At 37.3% G+C, this 26038-nt stretch overlaps 1 protein-coding gene across 1 annotated transcript; it reads left to right on the top strand.

Moving 5' to 3' along the window:
• Nucleotides 1–598: 598 nt before the first annotated feature.
• LOC306844227 (uncharacterized protein) lies at nucleotides 599–25891 on the top strand (the record flags this gene model as incomplete). Its single annotated transcript, XM_079376199.1, has 26 exons — nucleotides 599–1104; nucleotides 1252–1414; nucleotides 1506–1655; nucleotides 3061–3221; nucleotides 3347–3523; nucleotides 3674–3815; nucleotides 4004–4191; nucleotides 4539–4680; nucleotides 4794–4964; nucleotides 8249–8398; nucleotides 10945–11094; nucleotides 11202–11362; nucleotides 11451–11627; nucleotides 11726–11867; nucleotides 11959–12146; nucleotides 12286–12427; nucleotides 13132–13227; nucleotides 17359–17558; nucleotides 18365–18527; nucleotides 20739–20888; nucleotides 21000–21160; nucleotides 21245–21421; nucleotides 21836–21977; nucleotides 22079–22266; nucleotides 25095–25236; nucleotides 25716–25891. The coding sequence occupies exons 1-26, from the start codon at nucleotides 895–897 to the stop codon at nucleotides 25889–25891; spliced, it is 4209 nt and encodes a 1402-aa protein (XP_079232325.1). The 5' UTR covers nucleotides 599–894.
• Between the last annotated feature and the right edge of the window lie 147 nt (nucleotides 25892–26038).

Raw genomic sequence — 26038 nt, forward strand, 5'->3', positions numbered from 1 at the left:
GCTTAATGCTTGGTAGGCCCTCCTGAAAAATGTAAACATTGCAGGAAAGGCCTGGAGAAATATTCCAGGAAGGAGGGAGAAACAGACCCCTACTACTAACTATGTATAGCCTAAATATTTTGAACACATACATTTGTCAAGAGAATCTTTAAGAACATGAGATAATAACAACTTTATATACTTGACAATCATTTCCTATTTAAAAACAGTGTTAAAGAGTGAATCTGATTAATTGTTAGCTCAAAACTGAAGAATCAGGTCATTTTCAGAAATCTGCAGTGTCTCTTGTGCCCCACAAGCCATTTCATTTAGTTTCTTTTAAATTCGTTATAGATTAATTAATCACTGATTAGTTGGTCTTTTCTGAAGGTTACATTATTTATGTATTTCTACATTTATTATTTATTTATTTTTGCATTTATGTATTTACTCATTTATTTATTTATACTAAAGTAATTTCTCGTCCTCCATACAGTACACCTCGCAGAATCAAAACATCTGCTCCCGTTCAGTGAAGGGGGCGTTAGTTCAGTAGATCCAGCCAATGAAATGCTCTTATACACTTCGAACTAGAATGCTATTGGCTCGCGCTAGTGTCAGTCATTCATCGCAGAATCTCAGTCATGCGCTTCAAAAGAGATATTTAACTTCAGTAAATAAAAATATGAGCGAATAGACTGGACGATTCGTTTACCTTAAAAAAAAATCACTCAGAAACACCGATTAGTTCACGAACAGATCTCTCCGAATGTCAGGTGGTGGGAAAGTTTATTACAGGTCATTTGTTTTTGTCATAAAAAAAACAAAAGGAAACCAGGAAGTAAACAACTTTAACCGTAACATTTCGCGTAGTCACGTTTCACAGTGCGGAATAAAGGAGATAAACTTGTGAAAATGATCTTGGAGAACATTTTGTTTTCTTTAGCCTCAGTGCAGTGGACAGATGCAGGGACTGTTTTTCTGTTGTTCGTCATCTTTCTGCTGATCTCAGACCAGCTGAGAAACAGAAAGCCTAAAAACTATCCCCCTGGACCCACACCTCTCCCCTTTATTGGGAATGTTTACAACCTGGATACTACACAACCACATATTCATTTAACTAAGGTAATTCACAGCCTACTGTTGTTATGATTTTTAAGTCTGACTGCATAAAGTCTGTATATTAAATTAGGTCTGAAATCTTAAGCCCTGTAAGCCTGATTATGTTTCACATTTGTACAGTTTTTCTCCATAATAACTCTTTTCTTGCAGTTGTCAGACCACTATGGCAACATTTTCAGTTTGCGTCTGGGAAGCTTAAACACTGTTGTTGTGAATACCTACAGCATGGTCAAGAAAGCTCTTACTGATCAAGCAAACATTTTCACAGGCCGCCCAACCAATGATGTGCTCAAAAGAATAATCAAGTGCCAAGGTATACATTAATGTTGGGAAAATATCATTAAAAGACATTCTAACTCTTACTAAATATCTACTCTATCATATTATGTAATGTCTGGCAACAGGTGTAACCTTCAATAATGGCTACAGCTGGAAGCAACAGAGGCGTTTCACTCTAAGTACTCTTAAATACTTTGGTGTGGGAAAGAGGAGCCTGGAAGTCATCATCATGGAAGAGTACAAATTCCTGCACCAGACCATCATTGATACCAACGGTAAGTACAGTAGCAGCATTATTGTGAAGCTAGGAATCAGAACCTGACTTATATTTAGGTTTATCATGCTTTTTAGTTTGTTATTGTCAGAATTCTGCATTATATTTTTGCTGCTTTTTGTTATATGAACACTGATAAGCATATGTAAACCCTTGTGGTATTGCTGTTGTAAACCCCTAACCTTGAGGATTACAGTTAAAAGGATAGTTCACACAAAAATGAATGTGTGTGTGTGTGTATATATATATACACGGTTCTTCCACCAGATGGCACCAGTCTGTCTTCCAATGTAAAATTTAAACACTGATTGATACATTTTTAACTTAAACATTGATGTTTTTTTCTAATGATTGTATCATTTTATATAGAAAAAATGTTGCATAATTTAGTGCTGAATATTGCCTTGCACCATGACATCCCCTCAATATACAAAATATAAAGGAATACAGTTATTGAAAATTTATAGTATTAATTTCTTTCAAAAAATGTCACACTTACTGTCTTCTTATTTAACATGTTTAATCCCTAAGTAAAGAATACTAGAGAGTTAAGGGCACAAGCCATATGTAGGGATCAAAATATCATGAGCGACTTGCAGATGGACTCTTTTGATATGGTCTATTAAGCAACCACCTAGCAACATCCTAGTAGTTGCAAAGCAATGCACTAAAAACTACTCAGGGGACAGTGGCATAAACATTTTAAGACTGTGTTTTAAGAACTAGTTTGACGAGCTAGCAGTTAACCAAGTGGTAATTGGTCTTACATTTTGGATTCAAGTTAGGCCAGTCTACCTTTTTATGTAACTGACTTATGACCAGTCTTGAAGAAGAAAAAAATTAGATGACTAACTTGTAGGATTAGTCTAATCAGTTTATGCAACCAGCACTAGGACTCAGAACTCCTTAAGCAGCTGCACTGCAAGTCAAGTCAAGTCACCTTTATTTATATAGCGCTTTTAACAATACAGATTGTCAAAGCACTTAACAGTATCAAATTGGAGGATAGAGTGTCAGTAATGTACACCATGATTCAACACTCAATTTTCAGTTAAAGGCATTTCATTATTGAATTCAGAGATGTCATTGTCTAGTTTAGTTTAAATAGTATCTGTGCAATCAAATTGACAAAAATCACTAGAAATTAAGTGTCCCCAACTGAGCAAGCCAGAGGCGACAACGGCAAGGAACCAAAACTCCCTCTGTGACAGAATGGAGAAAAAAACCTTGGGAGAAACCAGGCTCAGTTGGGGGGCCAGTTCTCCTCTGGCGAAACTCGCAGTTCAATTCCAACCCCAGCCATGTCATTGCAACACATGGACAACCTCTGTTAACATGCAGCAAAAAAAAATTAAAAATGTACTTTGAAATTGAAACTAGCTTCACCTGTCATTGTATTTTATTAGGGCTGCCATTCGACCCTCATTACTTTATTAACAATGCTGTCTCCAACATCATCTGTTCCATGGTATTTGGCAAGAGGTTTGAATACACTGACCAAAGGTTTCTGAACATGCTCGGTCTAATATCTAAAGCCCTTAAACTACAAACCTCTGTGTGGATACAGGTACTAATATGTTCATTCTGAAGATGAGATGAAAAGATATAGTAAACTAAACAAAATGCATTATTTGAAAACTTAACTAATAGATAACTGCCCACCAAAGCTGACCTGCTACGTGTCCATTATAGCTTTACGGTGTTTTCCCTTGGGTTATGGACCTCCTCCCGGGACCTCATAAAGACCTATTTTCCTGCTTCCATCAAGTTCATGCTTTTATTAAGGAAGAGGTGGACAAGCATTATACAGACTGGGACCCCTCCTCACCCAGAGATTTTATAGACTGCTATCTTACTGAGATTCAGAAGGTACTATCATTCTCTATCACAGCCTATGAGATTTTTTATAAACATATGATGCTTTTGTTAGCAAACAACATATTTGGTAAAAATATAGAAATATTCCACTCATTTACTAATCTACATATGCTGGTTGTAATGTCTCTGTGTGCTTTATAGAGGAAAGATGATCTGGAAGCAGGGTTTCATGAAGAGGGTCTGCAGTACGCCGTACTTGATTTGTTTGTGGCAGGAACTGAGACCACATCTACCACTCTACTGTGGGCCTTTGTATACATGATGAAATACCCAGAAATCCAAGGTAAAAATGCTCCAGATTACAAGTAAACTGTAAATTAAATTTTGTCCATGCAAAAGTGCAAATTAAAGACACATCATAGGCTGATATGGATCTTAAGCCAGTTAGACTGCATACTTCACTTATGGAGTTAAATTTGTTAGATGCGTATTATGGAATTTTGACATTGAATGTCATATTAACACATTCAGAAAAGGTTCAGGAAGAAATAGACAAAGTAGTTGGACGGTCGCGTCGACCCATCATGGATGACAGATCCAGCATGCCGTACACCGATGCCGTTATCCATGAGGTCCAGAGAATTGGCAATGTTGTGCCCCTTAGTGTGCCAAGAATGACCAATGAAGACACAATATTGGAAGGATATTTCATTCCAAAGGTGAGAAGAATGACAAAATTCGGTAAAGGTTCATAACAATATGACAGCTGACTTTGCATCAACATACCAGATACTTACCATTTCAGAGCCTTTTGTAATTTGAATGTATTTTATTTTATTGGTATTATTAACACATATTTTGTCATGAGAATATCCTCAGCTGCTGACATGCCATTCTAGTTTAAGCCTAACTAACTAACTACCTACCAACCAAATCAGACTTCTATATTATTTTAAATGTTCAAATTAAGTTTAAAAGTACATTATATGCAACATAGAATCTTTTATGTTAATCCTTCGATGATGTCAGTATTTCATCATCTGATATGTTTTTATTCTACATTAAGGGTACACAGATCATTCCTAACCTGACATCAGTACTGTTTGATCAGACCAGGTGGAAGACTCCATATTCATTTGACCCACAGAATTTTCTTAACACTCAAGGCGAGTTTGAAAAACCTGAAGCTTTTATTCCTTTCTCGGCAGGTGAGCAGGTTTTTTTTTTTTTTTTTGTCTAGGTAAACATTTTATTAGACACGCATGTTAAATCATGAGATAATCTTGAGGTTTGTTTTGAGATTTTATTTTGTCCTCCCAAGGAAAACGCTCTTGTCCAGGAGAATCTCTTGCCCGTATGGAGCTCTTTCTCTTCTTCACATCATTTCTACAATCCTACACTCTGTCTCCTCCAGAGGGAACGCAAACAAGCTTGGAATTCAAATTTGGAATGACACTCTCCCCAAAGCCATTTAGAATGTGTTTCACTCCTCGTTGATTGATTTATACATTTTACATCAGTGCACCATATTAACATTGTGGAATATCACCGTTTCTTCATCTGAGATTGTTCAAAATGATCTATAACCAAGTAAAGCTGCAGCTTCTAGTAGACAAATAAACCTGATAACCTTTTAAAAAATGTCTCTTATTTATCCCACGAAACCACACAATCATAACATCAAACAACAATTAAAAGTGAGGAAGCTAAGTAAAACAGCAATATAATAAAAAATATATATTTAAATTATAAGTAATACAAAATATTAGAATATTATTTAAAAAATCTAAATATCAATATTTTGCATGTGAGGCATGTCATGGGCTCCTAGCAGACAAAGTTTGCTTCTCAAAAGAAATTATGTATCCTAGTGAAGCAGAAACCTTTCTGATCTAGTCCTTCTATGGCTTTTAGGGTGGACGACTTCTCAGCACTGAACGCTAGAATGATACAGTCTAGTAGGCCTAAATGTGATTGTTTTTACAACCAAATAAACGAAAACATGATTTGCTTTATCTTTGAAAACGTTTAACAATTTTTTTGTGAATTGGAATGTGTGCAAAGGATAACGGGAGGATGTCAAGGATACACTGGATGCATCCTTCAAACTATATCCAATTAAGGCCACAAAACAAAGGCTGCCTTTAAGGATCCTCCAAATAGAGACCGCTTTGAATGGAAGTCAATGGTGTGTGCCGCGAGAGATGCAGCCTTCTGTTTTGAGAAGCACCCAAATCCTGATAAAGGTCACCAAACAGCAGACTAGCAGAACTCATATTAGAGGAGGAGATGGCAACATTGTGATGTTTGTGTATATGTGATGTGTGCGGATCCCATATTGGTTTTCAACATTTAAATAGAATTACATGGGAAGTGCCGTAAAAAGACTCCTAGCTGTCGCAAAATGATCTGTGGCATGTGTTACAAAGCAGCAGTTTTTTTCGTTGTAAACTACAAGTAGAGTTCAGTGAAAATAACAGAATCCATCCAAAACAGTTTAGGTTTATGAAAACGGCAGTTTCGTAATATCGTAATATCAAATAAAGAAATACAGTTGAGATTGCACACCTGAACATAATTTCGGCCACGCATTGGCCCGTCACCACTATCAGAAAGAAAATCTTACGGTGGTGACATCTGACGGTGTTGACAAATTTGCCTTTTTTTTCACAAAACAAATGGAGTTCATTTATTTTTTTCTGTTGATGCTAGATGCTAATAGAACCTGCTTCAGGAGAATAAAATTATCTAAATATTTCAAATAATTTCCTCAGAAATTAGAAGATGGTGTTGACATATCATGGTTGTGACATAGGAAATATTAACATTAGGATTTAAAATATTCTAAAACCATAAAACTTACTAGAGCCTGTCTGACACTGATGTATCTGCCGAGGTGCAATGTGGCAAGGGGGTCAATTATAGGGACCGCTGCCCCTGATATACCCTGATTTTTAATTTTACATTTTAATGAATGTCTGACAGTGTTGACAAAAAGTGGGGACACAACTGTGAAGCCTTATGAAACATGCATGCTTCACGGAAAAACAACCTTGCTTTAATATGAGATATTATTAAGTGTTGCTTTTGATAAAACAAGCTCTTTTTGATCATTAAAAAACATTTTTATCTATTTTATAGCATATGAATGATTGAACCCTTTTCTCTAGACACACTGTTTTAGATGTAGTAAGAAGACAATAAGTGTCATAGATTTGATATAATGATAAAATTAAACTGATGGGGATAATTGTGTTAAAAACATTCAATTAGTTTTTAACACTAGGGGAAGTCGTGGCCTAATGGTTAGAGAGTTGGACTCGTGATCCAAAGGTTGCAGGTTCGAGTCTCCGGCCGGCAGGAATTGTAGGTGGGAGGAGTGAATGTCCAGCGCTCTCTCCACCCTCAATACCACGACTGAGGTGCCCTTGAGCAAGGCACCGAACCCCCAACTGCTCCCCGGGCGCCACAGCATAAATGGCTGCCCACTGCTCCGGGTGTGTGTTCACGGTGTGTGTGTGTTCACTGCTGTGTGTGTGCACGTTGGATGGGTTAAATGCAGAGCACGAATTCCGAGTATGGGTCACCATACTTGGCTGAATGTCACTTCACTTCACTTCACTTATTAATCCTCTATAACAATTGAAAATATTTTAATTTTTAAACCTAATAGCAGTTACAATTGCTGGACATGTTTTGTCCCATGTCTCAAGAATCAGTGAGCTGTCAATCACACTGCAAATAAAAATTAAAGCCGCAAGCAGCGATGAAAGGGCCCTCGCACCCGGGCTCACCACCAAAACGTCCTGTTGCCAGCTGGTGGCGCTATGACTATAACTGAATATGAGAATGTAGAAATGTTCAGGCCAGGACTCTTATCAAACTTGTTAATTTCGGAGCAGATTGGACACTGCATGCCTGAGCAACTTCCTTTTTCACTGCATTAATAGCATGCTTTAGCACTTAGCTAAGTGTTGCTATCTGCTATCACAAAAGCCTTATGATTACACTCAGCAAATTTGAAGACGATCCGATTAAAACTGTAGGAGGAGTTCGTCAAAGTACGAGGCATGGAAATTGCAAAAACTGCACAAAGATCGTACAGGAAATTCAAAATAACGTACTTCCTGTTGGGTTTTGGATTTTGTATCAAGAGACTTTTTTGTAGGGAATGGTGTGTTGCACGTATGTACCGATTTTCGTGCATGTACGTAAAACGTAGCTCGAGGCGCACTATTTTGAAATATTATAGGTAGCGCTATCGAGCTATTTTACCACACCCACTTCTGAAACCCATATCAGATGTAAATTTTCGCCAGTTCTGACCCATGTGCAAAGTTTCATGAGTTTTGGAGCATGTTTAGGCCCTCAAAAATGCGATTCACTTTGGAGAAGAAGAATAATAAACGGAGCAATTCCAATAGGGTCCTCACACCATCGGTGCTCGGGCCCTAATTATGCTGCTGAGAATAAGTGTGAGATGAAGTGACTAAAAGAAGAGTGTCATTTATTTACTTATTTATTGACAGGTTTAGTTGCTGCTAATGGCTACAGTTGAAAGCAACAGAGGAGATTTTCACTCTCAACTCTTCGAAACTTTGGATTGGGAAAGAAAAGTCTGGAGCCGTCCATCCATCTTGAATGTCGCTTTTTGAATGAGGCCATATCAGATGAGAATGGTGTGTACAGTTCGTTTTTAAGAGTAAACTGAGATTTGTCATCTGAAAAGCATTGAAACTGTTATCCTAAAAATATTTGGATTGGTAACTTTTCCAGGTCAACCCTTTAACCCTCATATCCTGCTGAACAACGCTTTTTCAAATGTGATCTATGTGCTTGTGTTTGGTCATCGATTTGAGTACAGTGACTTCGACACCACTCTGTGCTGGGGTCTTCTCTACATGATGAAATATCCTGAGCTACAAGGTGAACCTTATTATGAGAAATGAGCTATGGACATAAAAATGTATATATTCTCACTATATGTACATTATACTCAAAATATATATGCTCATATACTCTATCTCTACTTTGTATCTTCAGCCAAATTCAGGAGGAGATTGATCGTGTTGTGGGAGGGTCACGGCAGCCATCTTTATCAGACAAGGACCACATGCCCTGCACCAATGCTGTCATTCATGAGATACAGAGGATTGGAAATACAGTCCCACTAAATTTGGTCCGGTCAAGATATACAAGAATAATATGGAATGATCAAGATATAGAAGAATAATACACTGACTTTTACATTTTGTTTAAAAAATTTAGTAAGCATATTATTGTCTTAGTGTGACCCTTAAGTGATCTCTTTTGTTTCTTTAGGGCACAGCTGTGATTGGCAGTTTGACATCGGTGCTGTTTGAGGAGTCTTGAGTGGGAGACGCTTCACTCTTTTAACCTTCCTGGATGCTGAGGGCAAATTCAGGAAGAGAGATGCCTTTTTACCTTTTTCTATAGGTACAGGAGTAATCTAATTTCTAGCAGTCCACATTAATACTTTGATTTTGTATTATATTGTAAAAAGCAAAAAGTGTAATTTCTCGTTCATATAAAATGGATCCATATTTGGAGTGAACAATCTAGTGATTCAGACACGTAGAATATAAGTTGTTTCTGTAGTTATAGGAGAAAGATTGTTTATATTTGATTTTCAGGAAAGAGAGTGTGTCTTGGGGAGGAACTGGCACGGATGGAGCTGTTCCTCTTTTTCTCCTCTCTGCTGCAGCGCTTCACTTTCTCTTCACCAGCGGGTGTGGAGCCCAGATTACAAACTGGGGACCACTCGATGTCCCTTACCATATAAATTATGTGCAGTGTCACGTTAAGACAAGCAATTCATACAAACGTGATTATGAGGTTTGGGTGTTTGTGAAACATGTAGAGAATATGTATCCAGTTACTTTTGGAAATTTGTGGGAATGGTCTTTGACGGTAATTAAGTGTAACTGTGAAGTGGCTCAAGATCAGGGCTGGTATCCCAGAGTTCTTGATTCAAACCCCGAGATGTGGGGATTCGGATACCAGCTTTCTGCCCTTATATTCAGGCTACTCCAGGGGGATTTTCAGTTTACTATGTGATGTTAATTGGATAAGAGAGCATTTGAAAAAAATTGTGATGCATGTTTTATTTGCAACGCATTGTATAATTTGATATGATATGCGATTGTATCTGATAAAGTCAAGAATATGAAAAGTGAGGAAAAACCATGATACCTTTTTGAAGTGCTGCAATTTTATTTATTTATTTATTTTTGATGTTGACAATGAAACGAAAACGATGTGTGATTCCGGTCATAAGGTCTGTTAATTTTAATGACTGTCGTTTGCAGTTTTGCAGTCTTTAATATTTTCTACTTGTTTGGGTATATACCTTTTTTGGTTATATTTGCTAATTTTCTATTTGCCATGTTTTGATCTGTTTTTCTGTTATATTTTTCTCCTATGGGAAATCGATTTATTTTTATAATTTTATTTTGTTACTGTTTAGGAGGACGTAGGAGGAGGCAGTGAATGTTTTGGGAGGGGTTTTCTGGGAGTGGGTGGGTTTTGGATAACTTTATCGTCGACCCAATCTCTGGCAATACGACCTGACCATGGATCTGTTGCGTTTTTACGAGTGGCTCGACATCAAGACTATTTTATTATTTTTTTGTGTTTTTTTATTGCTGGCTGATTATATAAAAAATAAAGCGCCGAAAAACTTTCCTCCTGGACCATGGTCTTTGCCGATTATTGGAGACCTTCATCATATTAATCACAACAAGATTCATCTTCAGGTGGCAAAGGTAAATATCTTATAATCTGTTATTGTAATCTTGTTTGGATCTGTGACGGTAATTCGGAACATCGTTTTTGCGAAGATGGAAGTGAACGGAAATTGAGCAGTATTTTTAAACTATTTCTATATGTTCATTTTTTAAACCATATTTTCAAGTTTGCAGAAAAATATGGAGACATTTTAAGCATTCGATTTCTTGGACCAAGAATTGTTATGTTGAACGGGTACAAAAGAGTTAAGGAGGTCTATCTACAACAAGGCGACAACCTCGCCGATCGACCTGTGTTTCCTATGATTTATGACTTGGCCGAAGACAAAGGTCAGTCTTGTAAATTAAATTTCAAATTCTGAATGATGGTTTCAGTATAAACTGGCAGCTGTGAATTCAAACTTGGATCGAGGCCTGAAAAACATAAAAGAATATATATATATATTCTTTTATGTTTTTCAGGTTGACGTGATCAATGTGTCCTATGGTATGACAGCAAAAATGTAAAAAAAACATCTTAACATTGAAGATAAACCTCTCTAATGCAATTTGTAACTCTAAGAATGAAGATACATTTTTCTCATGTATGTTAAGTGTTTTTTCCTACATTTTTACTGTCACACCATAGGACATTTTTATTTGTCAACTACCCATAGTGAGTGAAGAGGGAGAAATGGGAGTCTTATTTAAATGTGTTGTTATCAGGTTTAGTTGCTGCCAGTGGATATAAATGGAAGCAACAGAGGAGATTTGCACTCTCAACTCTTCGTAACTTTGGATTGGGAAAGAAAAGCCTGGAGCTGTCCATCCATCTTGAATGTACCTTTCTGAATGAGGCCATTTCAAATGAGCATGGTATGAACTGAAGTTTGTGGACTGAAACTAAACTTGTTATTCTACAAACATTTAGAATTGGAAGCACAGTGTGATTTATTTTACAGTTATCATTATAACATTGCCAGGTCAACCCTTTAACCCTCAAATCCTGCTGAACAATGCTGTCTCAAACATGATCTGTGTGCTTGTGTTTGGTCATCGATTTGAGTACAGCGACAATGACTTCCAGTCTCTGCTGAAGAATATCAATGAGGCTATGTATCTGGATGGAAGTGTCTGGGCTCAAGTAAACATTTTCTCATTTTAAAAAGTTAATTTTGCTCTCTTTAGCCTCTTTATTGCTCAGCTGAAGCATATTGTTCTTCTTTCTTTAGCTGTATAACATGTTCCCATGGCTCATGCGACGAGTGCCTGGACCACACAAAAAATCTTTTACTCTGTGGCAGAAGGTGATTGACTTTGTTCGAGAGAAAGTGAATGCACACAGAATGGATTATGATCCATCAAATCCTCGAGACTATATTGACTGCTTCCTTGCTGAGATGGAAAAAGTAAGACCCTCTCTTAAGCCAGTGTCAGTAAATTGAATGCTCTGGTTATAATAATGTTTGGCTATTGAATTGAAATGCCTCTCAATCATGTTGTTTAGCTTCAAGACGACACAGCCGCAGGGTTTGATGTGGAGAACTTGTGCTTCTGTGCTCTGGATCTGTTTGTAGCAGGAACTGAGACCACCTCCACCACTCTGTACTGGGGTCTTCTCTACATGATGAAATATCCTGGGATACAGGGTGAGAGTTTGTTAGAAGAAATTACGTTTATATGCACATAAAAAGTATTTTTGGACTCAATTTTTGGATTGTCTCTACTTTGTATCTTCAGCCAAAGTACAGGAGGAGATTGATCGTGTTGTGGGAGGATCACGGCATCCATCTTTATCAGACAAGGACAACATGCCCTACACCAATGCTGTCATTCATGAGATACAGAGAATTGGAAATATTGCCCCATTAAATTTGCCCCGAGCTACTGTGGAAGATACTCAGATAGGAACATATTCTATTCCAAAGGTACAATAGGAATAGCAGATGTAGAACACTTTATATTTATGGACACTGGGACAATTTAGATTGCCTGGGATTGATTGATAGACTAAAACTGCTAAGTCATCTCTGGTCCAGGTAAACATTTTGATTTGTTTTGATTTAGGGCACAGCTGTGATTGGCAGTTTGACATCAGTGCTGTTTGATGAGTCTGAGTGGGAGACGCCTGACTCTTTTAACCCGGCTCACTTCCTGGATGCTGAGGGCAAATTGAGAAAGAGAGATGCCTTTTTACCTTTTTCTCTAGGTACAGAACTGTGCTTTCTAATAATCAGCTGATATATTTTGACAGTTTTCATTGTTGTGCTGTAAATAGCCAAGCTGAATTTCCCTTAGCCCCACAAAAAGTTACTCTTTTTCAGTAAAGTGAATTATATGGAAGCCGTTCTCCATGTAAACAAAAAAATTAAATCATGTTATTATAACAAATATGACCTTTTTTTTATTAAATTTGTGACTATTTCTTGCAGTTCTCACAAAAAAATAAGCATAAAACTTGTTTAAAATTTTCTCACAATACCCTTATGTTTTTTTGTGTTGTATGTTGTTTAGTTTTTTGTTTGTTTGTTTGTTTGTTTTTTTACTTTGAAGCAAAAATGTATGGAGCACCAAAGGGGACATGGTAGAGGAATAATTATATTTCATTCACGCTGAGCTCACAAAAATTTGTGTTCCCCCAAGAAAATGTGCGCTTGTTTGCTAAACTTTTGTGTTTGTTCGCAAAAGCTTTGAAATATAATTTTTCCTCGCACCTCACCAAGGCCCTTTTAGGGGCTCCATAGAAACATACTTTCATAGGAAGTTTGCATATTAAATGAAACTTTTTTTTTTTTTTTTTTTTTTTTTCCTTCTGCACCACAATATTTGATTTTGGAATGCAGTTATTTCCATATTTACTTTGCAGAAGTGCATGGCATATACAAGGTATTTTCTCTTTGTATCTAATTTCAGGAAAGAGAGTGTGTCCTGGAGAGCAACTGGCACGGATGGAGCTGTTCCTGTTTTTCTCCTCTCTGCTGCAGCGCTTCACTTTCTCTTCACCAGCGGGTGTGGAGCCCAGCATTGATTACAGACTGGGGACCACTCGATGTCCCTTACCATATAAATTATGTGCAGTGGTACGCTAAGACAGGCAATTAACAAATATGTGACTATCGTTTGTGTGTGTTTATGTGCCATACAGAGAGAATATGTATCCATTTTTTTTTTTTTTTTGAAAAGTTGTGGGAATAGGCAGTGGCTCAGTGGGTATAGATCAGGGCTGGTAACCCAGAGGATTTTGATTCAAAACCCAAGATGTGTGAGCTATCATCTTTCTGCCCTTAAAACCAGTCTACTCCAGGGGGATTGTCTGTTCACTAAAATGTAAATTTGATAAAGCATTTGATAAATTTGTTATGCAAAGTATAATATTTTTTTATTTTACTATAGACCTTTCCATAGTTATTTGACCAATGAAATTCCATGACCTACTCAGTCATTTACTGTATAAGGGCTTCATTGAATTTCAAATTCAAAAAAATCATTCAATTTCAGACATCAAATCTAAAAAAAAAAGCACAGGCTGTAATTTTATGTTTCTGTACAAAACTAACACTTTGATTCACAGAGATTTCATTCATTCTTATCTAATGATACTGTAAAAAGCTTAATAAATAAACCCCCAGTTTCACAGACAAGGCTTAAGCCTATCCTATAGACTAAAATGTAAATCTGAGCTGTTTCAACTGAAAGAAACTTGAACTGACTGATCTTAAAACATGTCAGTGCCTCTGTTTTGTCTTAAGATGCACACCAGTAATGTTTTTTCTAAGGCACATTTATAAAAATTACTTAAATGTCCTAATTGAACTATGGCTTAATCCTGACTTAGTGTCTATGAAACCGGGCCAAAAGCATAAAAAGGCCTTTAAAAGTCTTAAATCAGAGCAGAAAGTCTTGAATTCATAAAATTGTGGCATTAAAAGTTGAATGTATTGCAAGAAAAAAAATCTTCCTCAGTATTTTTATTTTCTAATACAAATAATTAATAATACAGGGGGGAAAAATACTTATTATTTTGTCATTTTTGCTTTTCAAGATAATATATCTTGATTTAAGGATCTTTAGACATTTGTTCCTTCAATTTTCTTTACTTGGTCTTTAAAATATCTTACATTTACCTTCATCGGTAGGTCAGTAAATTCAGTAGGCCTAATATAGTACAGAGATTCCTGGTTCTTTTTAAAGGATTGAGCCACAAAACCAGTCATTTAATTTGTGCATAGAGCTTATATATAAAAGTATAAATAAAAATGTTGCAGAGAAAATAGGCTATATGAGCATTAGGCCTATTGCTTAAATACTCACTAAAGCATATTAATAATATTTTATGTAGTTCAGATTTTATAATATCTGTTTTAGTAAACAAAAACATTTAAAATAGGCATAAAACCCAGTTCACACTGATGGGCTATTTGGTATTATTGTCTTATTTGTCACCGCAGTTGTTTTTTAAATAAAACCATTTGCTATATGTCTCACTGAACTATAGTGAATTATCAACATATCCTAAGTTTTTGTTTATCCACCGATCCTAAAATAAAGAATATAGGCTACATATAAATATACATTATACAAAACAGCTAAAGCTAAAACTGCTCAATGTTAAAGTATGTCTGCTTTTTGTACTGTGAAAAGTGCAATAATAGGCTATCTGACTTAATTTGACGTGCTATAGCATAGGTAGGACTATATCATGGCCACGAATTAAGAATTTGTTCCCCAGACCTATTGAGCCGCTCATATTACACAGCTCTGTTCTGCCCGAAGTAACGTTACTCGGAGATGCCGCCACCAAGCGTTTGATAGGGACTTAATCTAACTAATTGGTCATAAGTAAAAAACAAAAACACATTTGCTAATTGATTCGAACTAAAATCGCTGTTGTTTGCACTTAATATTTCTGTAGTACAGCCAAATAGCGTAGATCATTAATAATATGTAATGTGTAACGTATATAAAGAATGCGCATGCGCACACGTCTACACCATAGGTCACTAACAAATAGCCTGTAGTCCGTGCCTTTCAGCTTGACCACCATAACCCCGTGATTATGCCAAGCACATTTTGGTTTACATGAACGTGAAGTAGAAGTTTAAATTAATTCGTTTTGGCTTGTTAGCTTCTTATATTTTTATTCTTGCTTTGTTCTGAGTTGTTTCTACCGTTAAATTTGTTGTGGAGTGAGGGGAAATAAAATATTTTTTTCATGTTTCTTCAGTATTTTTGGCTGACTGTATTTTATTATGATATCAACAGATCGCTTGTGTTTTTTGTTTTTTTTCCTTGTAAAAGTGGAAACTTGCACTAGCCTACTCCTTCATTTGTGGTCATATAAGAGTAAGACATTATTCAAAACTATTCAAAATGTTTATTTTATTTGTGTACATTCACAATAAAAAACAAAACGTACTTTTGTGAAATAAAGGAAAACTGCCGCTTTCTCAAGAGTGCATCACATGAACCGAAATTCTGCATATAGGCTGCTAATTGTTGCAGTTTTTTTCTTTCGTTTTGTTAATTCATTAATTATTTATAAATATATTTTGCATATTGGCCTGTTTCTTTTATGTATAATAGCTTATGTTTTTCTCAGTTCGCTGCAGGTGCGTGAATCCTCACCTTCATGCTGTTTATGCCGCTTTTTGCGTGAATAAAATGAATCCCTGGAAAACAAATTTAGGTATTTGTAATGGGTCAAGCCACCTATCAATTTAAATTTAATTTAATTGTAATTTAACAATCTTGTCGGTTAACGGTTAATACGGCTTAACGACCGTAGGTTAGGAGAAATAAAATAACCGGAATGAACTTTCATATTTCCTATAAAAATTAATCAGAAAAATTATAATAATACAACTGCAACTGTTTATGATCATTGCTTGATTGTCAACAGTGGCCTATCTATCTAGTCTAAAGTCCAAAAAAAAAAAAAACACGACACTTAATAAAAATTATTTTATGTAGGCCTATACAATTTAATATAGGCTTTTTTTTGTTTGTTTCAAATGGATGAAGAACAGCTAGCCTAGCCTATAATTTACGCAAAAGGATAAATTATGTATGGACACAGCTCAAGGGCAACATTTTTTGGGATACACCAAAACTTATGCGACAATTCGTTTTTTTAGGGATGACGCACACCATTTTTATCCGTAAAAGGCCAGTTGGATGGGAACAGGCTGTAGACAGCAAATTTCGCAAAGTTTTTTTAACGCATATCTCTTTGTCGATAACAAAACAGCGCAAAATCTGGATGGAAAATTGATTGAAAAACGATGGCATTTTCAAAAATTAGGAAAGTTGAGGGGTCCTTATAGTCTTAAATATTAGGCTACACGAAAGCCTTAATTATGATTTCAGGAGGTCTTAAATGTGGGGACTGAAAGACAAGAATTGCGATTAAACTTAAAAAGGCTATTCATTCAATAAATATGAGCGCTGCACGTTTCAGATTCAGCTGCTGCGCTGCTTTGTGGAGTCTGTCTCTTGGGCTTGTGTACTGCCATTCTACTGAAGAGGATGATTTTCCATTTTCAATCAGCCTGTACGTCTGCTGTTGTCAAAGGCCAATGTGAAAACAACCCATGATTTTAAGCAGCAAACAAGCAGAGTTGTAAATGTGAACTGGTGGATCAACAACAAGGTAATGTGTTGTAAAATGTAAACAATTAAGGCAGTAAAATATATTTATATATGTTATAGGCTATAATTAATATAATACTTGATAATTTTTGAGAAAACCTGCATCTGAACTGTAAATCATGCTTTTTACAGTCATTTTATTTTATTTTTGTGCAGGTCTTAAAAAAGGTCTTTAAATTAAGCTTAAATATTTTGCATATACCCTGGCCTGGCAAAAACCATCAATTGTTTTTTAGAATTGTCCGGACCTCGGCTGGTGGGGAGGGTTCATTACTGGACCTCAAGCCATTTTAGTTGAAGACCCCTGGTCTACACCAATAAGCTCTGCTGTATCATAAACCAATGAAGTTGGGGGTGGGCGGAGTGACACGTGTCGCTCACCTTAATGTGTCGCCCGCCCCATCGTCCAGGGTGCACTCTGGGGCTACTTTCTCTATAGTAGGCTGCTTAAAATCAGATATTGAACCTGACAACAATAATAAAAATAAAAAAAATCCACTATGGACCTGCTGCATGTTTACGAGTGGGTCGATATCAAGACTACTTTGATATTTTTGTTTGTGTTTCTACTGCTGAGTGATTATGTCAAAAATAAAGTTCCGAAGAACTTTCCTCCTGGACCATGGTCTTTACCGATTATTGGACACTTTCATCATATCGATCATACGAAGATGCATCTTCAGTTGGCAAAGGTAAATACAATTTGTTTGGATGTGTAAAGCCGGGCTCACACTACAGGAGTTTTAAAATGCTAACCGATTATGAAATCTGGCTGCAGCACACACAAAAGGAGAATCTTTGCAGATTGTCTTCCCTCGAATCTTAAACATACACACAGTACAAGATTTGACTATCGTGGCGCATCACACACTACAAGATATTATTAAGATCATGGCAGACGGAGCGCCTCACGTGATCTCATGCAGCAGCTGGTCAGCAATGTTTACATATGTTAGCTAGCGTGCTAGCAGCTTTCTACACTCACCCGGTACATTAAAAAATAAGGCAATTTCACCCCAGCACTTCTCTTTCTCCTACTGTTGTGATACGTTTTCGACACATTATACAAACAGTGTTACTATAACTTCAAGAAGCCGTTTCCTCTGTCTCCACTATCCTGTGCAGCAGCTGTTTTGCGGTCCGCATTGGCTATTGTAAAAGTATGTAATCAGCTGTCATCATCCCGATTTAAATCCTAAATATCAAACATGTTTGATATGATCGGGGTGTCCCCGATTTGTGTGCGGGCAGATCGGGAGGTGCAAGGTTCGATCTTTGAACGCCTCACATTACCAGATAATCCGCGCCGAACATCGAGACTGATCGAGGTGCTCGACAAGATTTTTCCTCTGATTCTCCGGAGGGGGAAACCGGTCTAAAAATCATGTGTGAGCCGGGCTTAAGGGTGAAACACTTTGCGGAGATGAAAGTGTCCTGAAATTCAACAATATTTAAACTGTTTTAGTAGCACATGTTCGTTTTCAAATCATATTTTCAGTTTGCAGAAAAATATGGAGACGTTTTAAGCATTCGAATTTTCGGACTGAGAATTGTTGTGTTGAACGGGTACAAAAGAGTGAAGGAAATGTATGTACAACAAGGCGAAAACCTCGTGGATCGACCTATGTTACCAATGGTTTATGACATCTTTGGAGACAAAGGTCAGTTTTGGAAAATCAAAATACTGAATAGGTGCTTTCAACATCAGAGAGAATAAGAACAATTTATACAGTCATGGCCAAAAATATCGGCACCCTTGGTAAATATGATCAAATAAATTTGTGAAAATTAATCTGCATTGTTAATCCTTTTGATGTTTTATTTTAAAAAATTCACAAAAATCTAACCTTTCATTGGATAATAAGAATTTAAAATGGGGGGAAATATCATTATGAAATAAATATTTTTCTCAAATACACTTTGGACACAATTATTGACACCCCTAGAAATTCTTATCAGTAAAATATCTCTGAAGTATATTCCCATTCATATTTACAATTTTGAGCACTCCAGGGTGATTATGAACATGAAATTATCCAGCCATGGCTTCCTGTTTCACAGAAATATAAATAGGAGGGAAAACAAAGCCCAAATGCCACAATAAGAAATGACAATCACAATGAGAAAAACCAAAGAATATATTTCTGATTGTAACGGAATGACAGAAGCATGAGGCGTGCGGATTCATCTGCAGCGCTTTATTAAAAGGCGTGGTCATGAAACAAGCATTGGTCGATACACGGCAAGCGTGAGTCTTCGATCGGCGAACAGTATCCAACAGGGCAAGGCAAAGAGAGATAATCCAGGTACATGAACAATAATCCAGGCAGGGGCAAACACAATCCGAAGCAGCAAGGCAAAACTATGACTATGAAAACTACAAAATACTACATAAGGTAGCTATCAGCTAGGGTAGCGATATGTGCTTACAATACTCAGCGATGAGAGCGAGGAAGTCCAAGGCTTATAAAGCGTGTCTGATGGAATTCAGCTGTGTAATCAGTGCAATGTGTGTTTGGTGATAACTGTGTGATCAATGCAATGGATGATGGGAAATGCATTCCAGTGTGATGTGCAACAGTCTGTGTGGTGTGAGAGTCAATATGATGGATGAGCGACCTCTGATGGCGAGTGGACGGAAGACCACGAACCAGATTCATGACACTGATGTACAGCAAAAGATAATTAAGCTTCACAACTTAGTGAAGTGGCTTTAAGAAAAGAGCTAGAGCAGTGAAAATTCCCATTTCCACAATCAAGGCAATAATTAAGAATTTCCAATCAACATAAAATGTTACGAATGTTACGAAACTGCCTGGAAGAGGACGTGTGTCTATATCGTCCTAATGCACGGTGAGAAGGAGAGTTTGAGTGGCTAAAGACTCTCCAAGGACCACAGCTGGAGAATTGCAGAAAATAGTTGAGTGTCGGGGTCAGAAAACCTTTTAAAAAATTGTCAAAAGCAACCACATGTTGTTTGGGGAGATTTCAAGACAAATTCTCCTAGCTCATCCAAAAACAAACTCCAGCATATTCAGTTATCAGACGCGACTGGGACTTCAAATGGGACTGGCTTCTATAGTCAGATGAAACTAAAAAATTAGCTTTTTAGCAGCAAACACTCAAGATGGGTTTGGTGAACAGGGATAAAAAGTACCCCATGTGTACAATGAAATATACTTCTGTATTTTTGATGTTGTGGGCCTATATTTCTGCTGGCGGTCCTGGACATCTTGTTTAGACACATGGTATAAAAAATCAATAAGTGAATGACTCTTCTACAATAATCCAAACACAAACCTCAAAAACAACACAAAAATGGGTCACTGAGCACAAAACCAAGCTTCTGCTATGGCCATTCCAGTCCTCTGACCTGAACCCTGTAGAAAATGAGTGAGGTGAACTGAAGAGAAGAAGCACCGTCATGGAGCTGGGAATCTAAAGGGTCTGGAGTGATTCTGGATGAAGGAATGGTCTCTGATCTCTTGTCAGGTGTTCTCTAACATCATCAGGCATTATAGGAGAAAATTTAGAGCTGTTAAACTGGCAAATGGAGGTTTCAAAAAATATTGAATAAAAGGCTGTTAATTGTGGCCAATGTGTATTAGAGAAAAACATTTATTTCATAATGAAATTTCCCCCATTTTAAATTGTTATTATCCAATGAAAGGTTAGATTTTTGTGATTTTTTTCTTTCTTTTTTTAATAAAAGATCAAAAGGATTAACAATGCAGATTCATTTTCACACCTTTCTTTGATCATATTTACTAAGGGTGCCAATATTTTTGGGCATGACTGTATGTTCTCTTCAAATTTTGTGAACAAAGTGAAGTGGGAAATGGTCAAATCTTGTTTAAATCTGTTGTAAACAGGTATAGGTGGCTCCAGTGGATATAAATGGAAGCAACAGAGGAGATTTGCACTCTCAACTCTTCGAAACTTTGGATTGGGAAAGAAAAGCCTGGAGCCTTCAATCCATCTTGAATGTCGCTTTCTGAGTGAGGCCGTTTCAAATGAGCATGGTATGTAGGCTACAGATGTTCTTGGAATGAAAAGAACTGAAACTAACCTTGTTATTCTACAAGCACAAGCATGGTGTGATTACTTCACAGTTATCATGGCAAAATTTCCAGGTCGACCCTTTGATCCTCGCATACTGCTGAACAACTCTGTCTCAAATGTGATCTGTGTGCTTGTGTTTGGTCATCGATTTGAGTACAGCGACAGTGACTTCCAGTCTCTGCTGAAGAACATCAATGAGGCTATGTATTTGGAAGGAAGCTTCAGTGTTCAAGTAAACATTTTCAGCATTTTAGCGTAAATTTTGCTATATTTAGTATCTTCACTTCTTATCTGCTTCTTGTTCTTTTTTCTTTAGCTTTATAACATGTTCCCATCACTTATGCGACGAGTGTCTGGACCGCACAAGAAAATGTTTGCTCTGTGGCAGGAGGTGATTGACTTTGTTCAAGAGAAGGTGAATGCACACAGAGTGGATTATGATCCATCAAATCCTCGAGACTACATTGACTGCTTCCTTGCTGAGATGGAAAAAGTAAGACCCTCTCTTGGGGGGTGTCAATAAGCATGCTGGTATAGAAATGCTCTGGTTATAATAATGAATGGCCTTGTGCATCTGTAACTGGCAACATGTAATATTTGTCATCTGTTTGGAAGTTTTTTTTGGGGGGGGGGGGGGGGGGGTTACTGATATATTGGTTAATTGTATCTATTGTATTTCATTTAGTATTTATTAGTTAATTAATTTATTTTTGTATTTCATTAATTTTATTTTTAGTTAATATGAATGAGGGGATAGTGGAAGGGATTAATAATGGACAATATCTTCTTGTTCACCTTGTTATCATTATTCAATCTGTATTGTCACACAAAAGACCGATAAAAAAAGATTTGAAGTATAATAATGAATGGCCACTGAATTGAAATGCCTCTCAATCATGTTGTTTAGCTTCAAGACGACACAGCCGCTGGGTTTGATGTGGAGAACTTGTGCATCTGTGCTCTGGATCTGTTTGTAGCAGGAACTGAGACCACCTCCACCACTCTGTACTGGGGTCTTCTCTACATGATGAAATATCCTGAGATACAAAGTGAGGTTATTTTGAGAAAATGTAATGTATGTGCGCACACACACACACACGCACAATCTCTCAGAATTTTGTCTTGGACTATCTCTACTTTGTATCTTCAGCCAAAGTTCAGGAGGAGATTGATCGTGTTGTGGGAGGGTCACGACAGCCATCTTTATCAGACAAGGACCACATGCCCTACACCAATGCTGTCATTCATGAGATACAGAGGATTGGAAATATTGTCCCTTTAAATTTGCCCCGGGCTACTGTGGAAGATACTCAGATAGGAGAATACTCTATTCCAAAGGTGCGACTTTTAAGTGTAGAGCACTGTATGTCTAGGACATTGGAACAATTTAGAGTTTAGCTTCAACCTGTTCCAACACACCTCCATGAAAGTTTCTAGAGCTTTGGTTCCCATTACTGTTGAAGCTAAACTCTGCAGGACAGGAGCAGGAATGGACACCACTGATTTAAACTCTCTGGGGCGGTTTCCCGGACAGATATTAAGCCTAGTCCTAGACTAAAATGGCCCTTTAAATCAGATTAACATAAATCTGCTTTCTCTGTCATGGTTTTAAATCGTCTTAGACTTAGTTTAGTCTAGAATTTAATAGGCTGATTTCCTGAAGGAAGACTAGAGCTACTTAAGGACTAAATTGAGGCTTAAAGGTGCCATAGAATGCATTGATACAGTATTTTAAATTGTTCTCTGATATCTACACAGAAGGTATGTGGCTTAGGTAAGGGCAAAAAATCTCCAGAAACGATTTTACATGTCCATTTACAACCCTAGGATTTCTCCCTAGAATGAAACGGTCTGTTATTGGCTTATTTGGCAGGGTCATGAATAATAATGAGCTCTGCTCTGATTGGCTGTTTCACAGTGCTGCTCAATATTGAGCCCTGCTCTGATTGGCTGTTTCACAGTACTGCTCATCAGCAAGAAGGAAGCACAGGGAGGAAAATATATATTTAAATACTTTCTCTCGCAGTTATATCGTCGGGTAATTATACTGTATATAAAACGCGGGCATCAGGGAGCCGTTATTAATATGCGAGGCATTGAAACTGCTTTTGAACGATCCATCGATCGCGTTATAGTTTCACTTTCAAGAGACGCGATCACACAAACTATGTTTACATTATGGAGCAACAGTACTTACTACACATTTCACAAGATCAGATGCTTGTCAGTGGTGCTCAGGATCTGTAAGTCATTCGCCATCATCCTCATCTCTCCTTACTGAGAGTGAAATCGTATGTACTGTAACAGGCTACCGCTAGCAAGGAGCTAACCATGTCCCTTTAGTGGCTCGCGTTATTTGCTTTCTGTGCCTTTCTGAATACAGACACCAACCCATCCCTGCACTTCACTCCCCCTGCACGGCCTGGAACATAACATTTATTTTGTTATTTTCGCTGTTGTCCGCGCTTGTTTATTTACAATACCTGCAGAGCTTCTGATGGTTCGGCCGGCTTAGAACAAGGGCGGGTTTATGCAAATGTTGGGGGCGTAGTGATCCCGACTGTTGCGTCACAGTCGGTGTTATGTTCTGATTCGCCTGTTTTTCAGTGGTCTTTTTTAATCACGAGATTTACATATGAAGGAGGAAACTATGGTGTTTGAGGCTCACTGTATGTCATTTCCATGTACAGAACTGTTATTATTTAAATATGCCAGGGTAAAGACAGTTTTTCATTCTATGGCACCTTTAAATTAAATCTACCAGGAGGCAGGTTTAACTTCAGATTAAGGTTGTGTTTCCAGTCTTTATATATCAACATTAGTGGCACCCTTGATAGATATGAACAAATGTGAAAGCACTGTCAACCATTTAGATTTTTTTTTTCTTTAATAAAAAAAACAAACAAACAAAAAAACAGAAACCTAACCTTTCATAGAAGTAAAATGGTAGGAAAGGGAAATCTCATTTTAAAAGAAGTGTTTTTCTCTAATACACTTTGGCCACAATTAATGGCACCCTTTTATTCAATACTTTTTGCAATACGTTTTTTTATTAATTCATTTTCTTTTTATTTAATTTAATTTATTTCTCACTGTGTTCCTCAAGGTTCTGTTCTCGGGCCTTTACTCTTCATCATCTATGCTTCCTTTAGGTAACATTTTCCATCATCATGGCTTCAACTTCCATTGCTGTGCAGACAACACCCAGCTCTATATCAGTTCTCAACACAACTCTCCTTTTCTAACAAACTCCATATCGTCTTGTATTAATGATATAAATGCTTGGATGACCAGTAATTTCTCAAACTCAACACTGATAAAACAGATCTACTTCTTGTCGGTTCACCAAAAAATGTAGGTCACTTCTGTGTCGACAATGTTAACATTGCTGGAACCTTGGTTCGACCTTCCACTACCATTAAAAATCTGTGTATAATCTTTGACCTCCTCTTTCTCCTTCCTACCTCACATTTCTTCTCTCACTAAGTCTTCTTTCACCTCTGTAATATAGCTTGCTTACGTCCCTTCTTAAATATCAATGATGCTGAGACACTGGTTCATGCCTTCATTACTTCTCGTCTCGATTACTGTAATTCTCTTTTCTATGGTCTACCAAACAATAAACATGCTCCAATATATCCAGAACGCTGCAGCTACGGTTCTCACTTTTTCAAAGAAATCTCACATTACTCCCATTCTACACAGACTTCATTGGCTACCTGTCCGTTATCGTATTCAGTACTACTCAAGATACTCCTCATCACCTACAAAGCACGTCATGGTCTCGCCCCTCTGTATGTTTCTGATCTCACTCATACTTACTCCCCAGTTCGCACACTACGATCTTCTGCTACTAGTCTACTGTTAATTCCACACCACAAGTTGGCATCGTTTGGTGGACGAGCATTTTGTGTCTCTACCCACACAGTTGGTTTTAAATTAATCTAATTTATTTTAGTTCAGGACTCCATAGTCCAGGAGTTAGTAATCTGTACTTAATCTGTGTTTCAGAAAGCCCTTTTTAAAACTATGATTAACTATTATAGATTAAGCCTACTCCTGTCTTAATTTAAACCCTGTCTGGGAAACCACCCCTCTCAATGACTGATTGACAGACTAAAGCTGGTACATTGCTACTAGTCCTTCATAATATTTTGTTTCTTTAGGGCACAGCTGTGATTGGCAGTTTGACATCAGTGCTGTTTGATGAGTCAGAGTGGGAGACACCTCACTCTTTTAACCCGGGTCACTTCCTGGATGCTGAGGGCAAATTCAGGAGGAGAGATGCCTTTTTACCTTTTTCTCTAGGTATAGAAAACTCTGCTTTCTTGTAAACAGCTTGTCTATTTTGACAATTTCCATTGTGCTGCAGAAAGCCAAGCTTAATTTCCCAAAGCCCTACAAAAAAAAATGTAGTGTATGGAGCACCAAAGGAGACATGATGATGGAAACAAATGGGAGGAAAAATTGTAATTAGGCCTATGCTGTTAAAACTTCACTCACAAAAAACTTTTGCATTTTCTCACAAAAGTGTTGCATTCCTGCCACACTTTGGATTTGCTTGCATGAGCATTGAACTATAGTTTTTCCTCCCATCATATTTTTTCAATCGCAGTGTCTATTTAGGGGCTCAATAGAAACTTGTTTAATGGGAAATTAGCATATAAAGAAATATATATTTCCCACACCACAATATTTGATGTCAGAATATGATTATTTCCCTATTTACTTAGCAGAATTTCAAGGCATATACAAGGTAGGCTACTTTCTCTGCTTTCTGATTTCAGGAAAGAGAGTGTGTCTTGGGGAGCAACTGGCACGGATGGAGCTGTTCCTGTTTTTCTCCTCTCTGCTGCAGCGCTTCACTTTCTCTTCACCAGCGGGTGTGGAGCCCAGCATGGATTACAAACTGGGGACCACTCGATGTCCCCAACTGTATAAATTATGTGCATTGTCACGTTAAGTCAGGGGTGTTTAGACTTGGTCATGGAGGGCCAGTGACCTGCAGAGTTTTCCTCTGATTTTCCAGATTTCCCTGTCTTTAAAAGCCCCAGTCCTTTCAGTTGGTGTTTGTCGGGTCTACAAGTGATGTATGTGTATCTTCCTCCTG

This window comes from Barbus barbus (assembly GCF_936440315.1).
Source record: "Barbus barbus genome assembly, chromosome: 24".
Taxonomy (NCBI): Eukaryota; Metazoa; Chordata; class Actinopteri; order Cypriniformes; family Cyprinidae; genus Barbus; species Barbus barbus.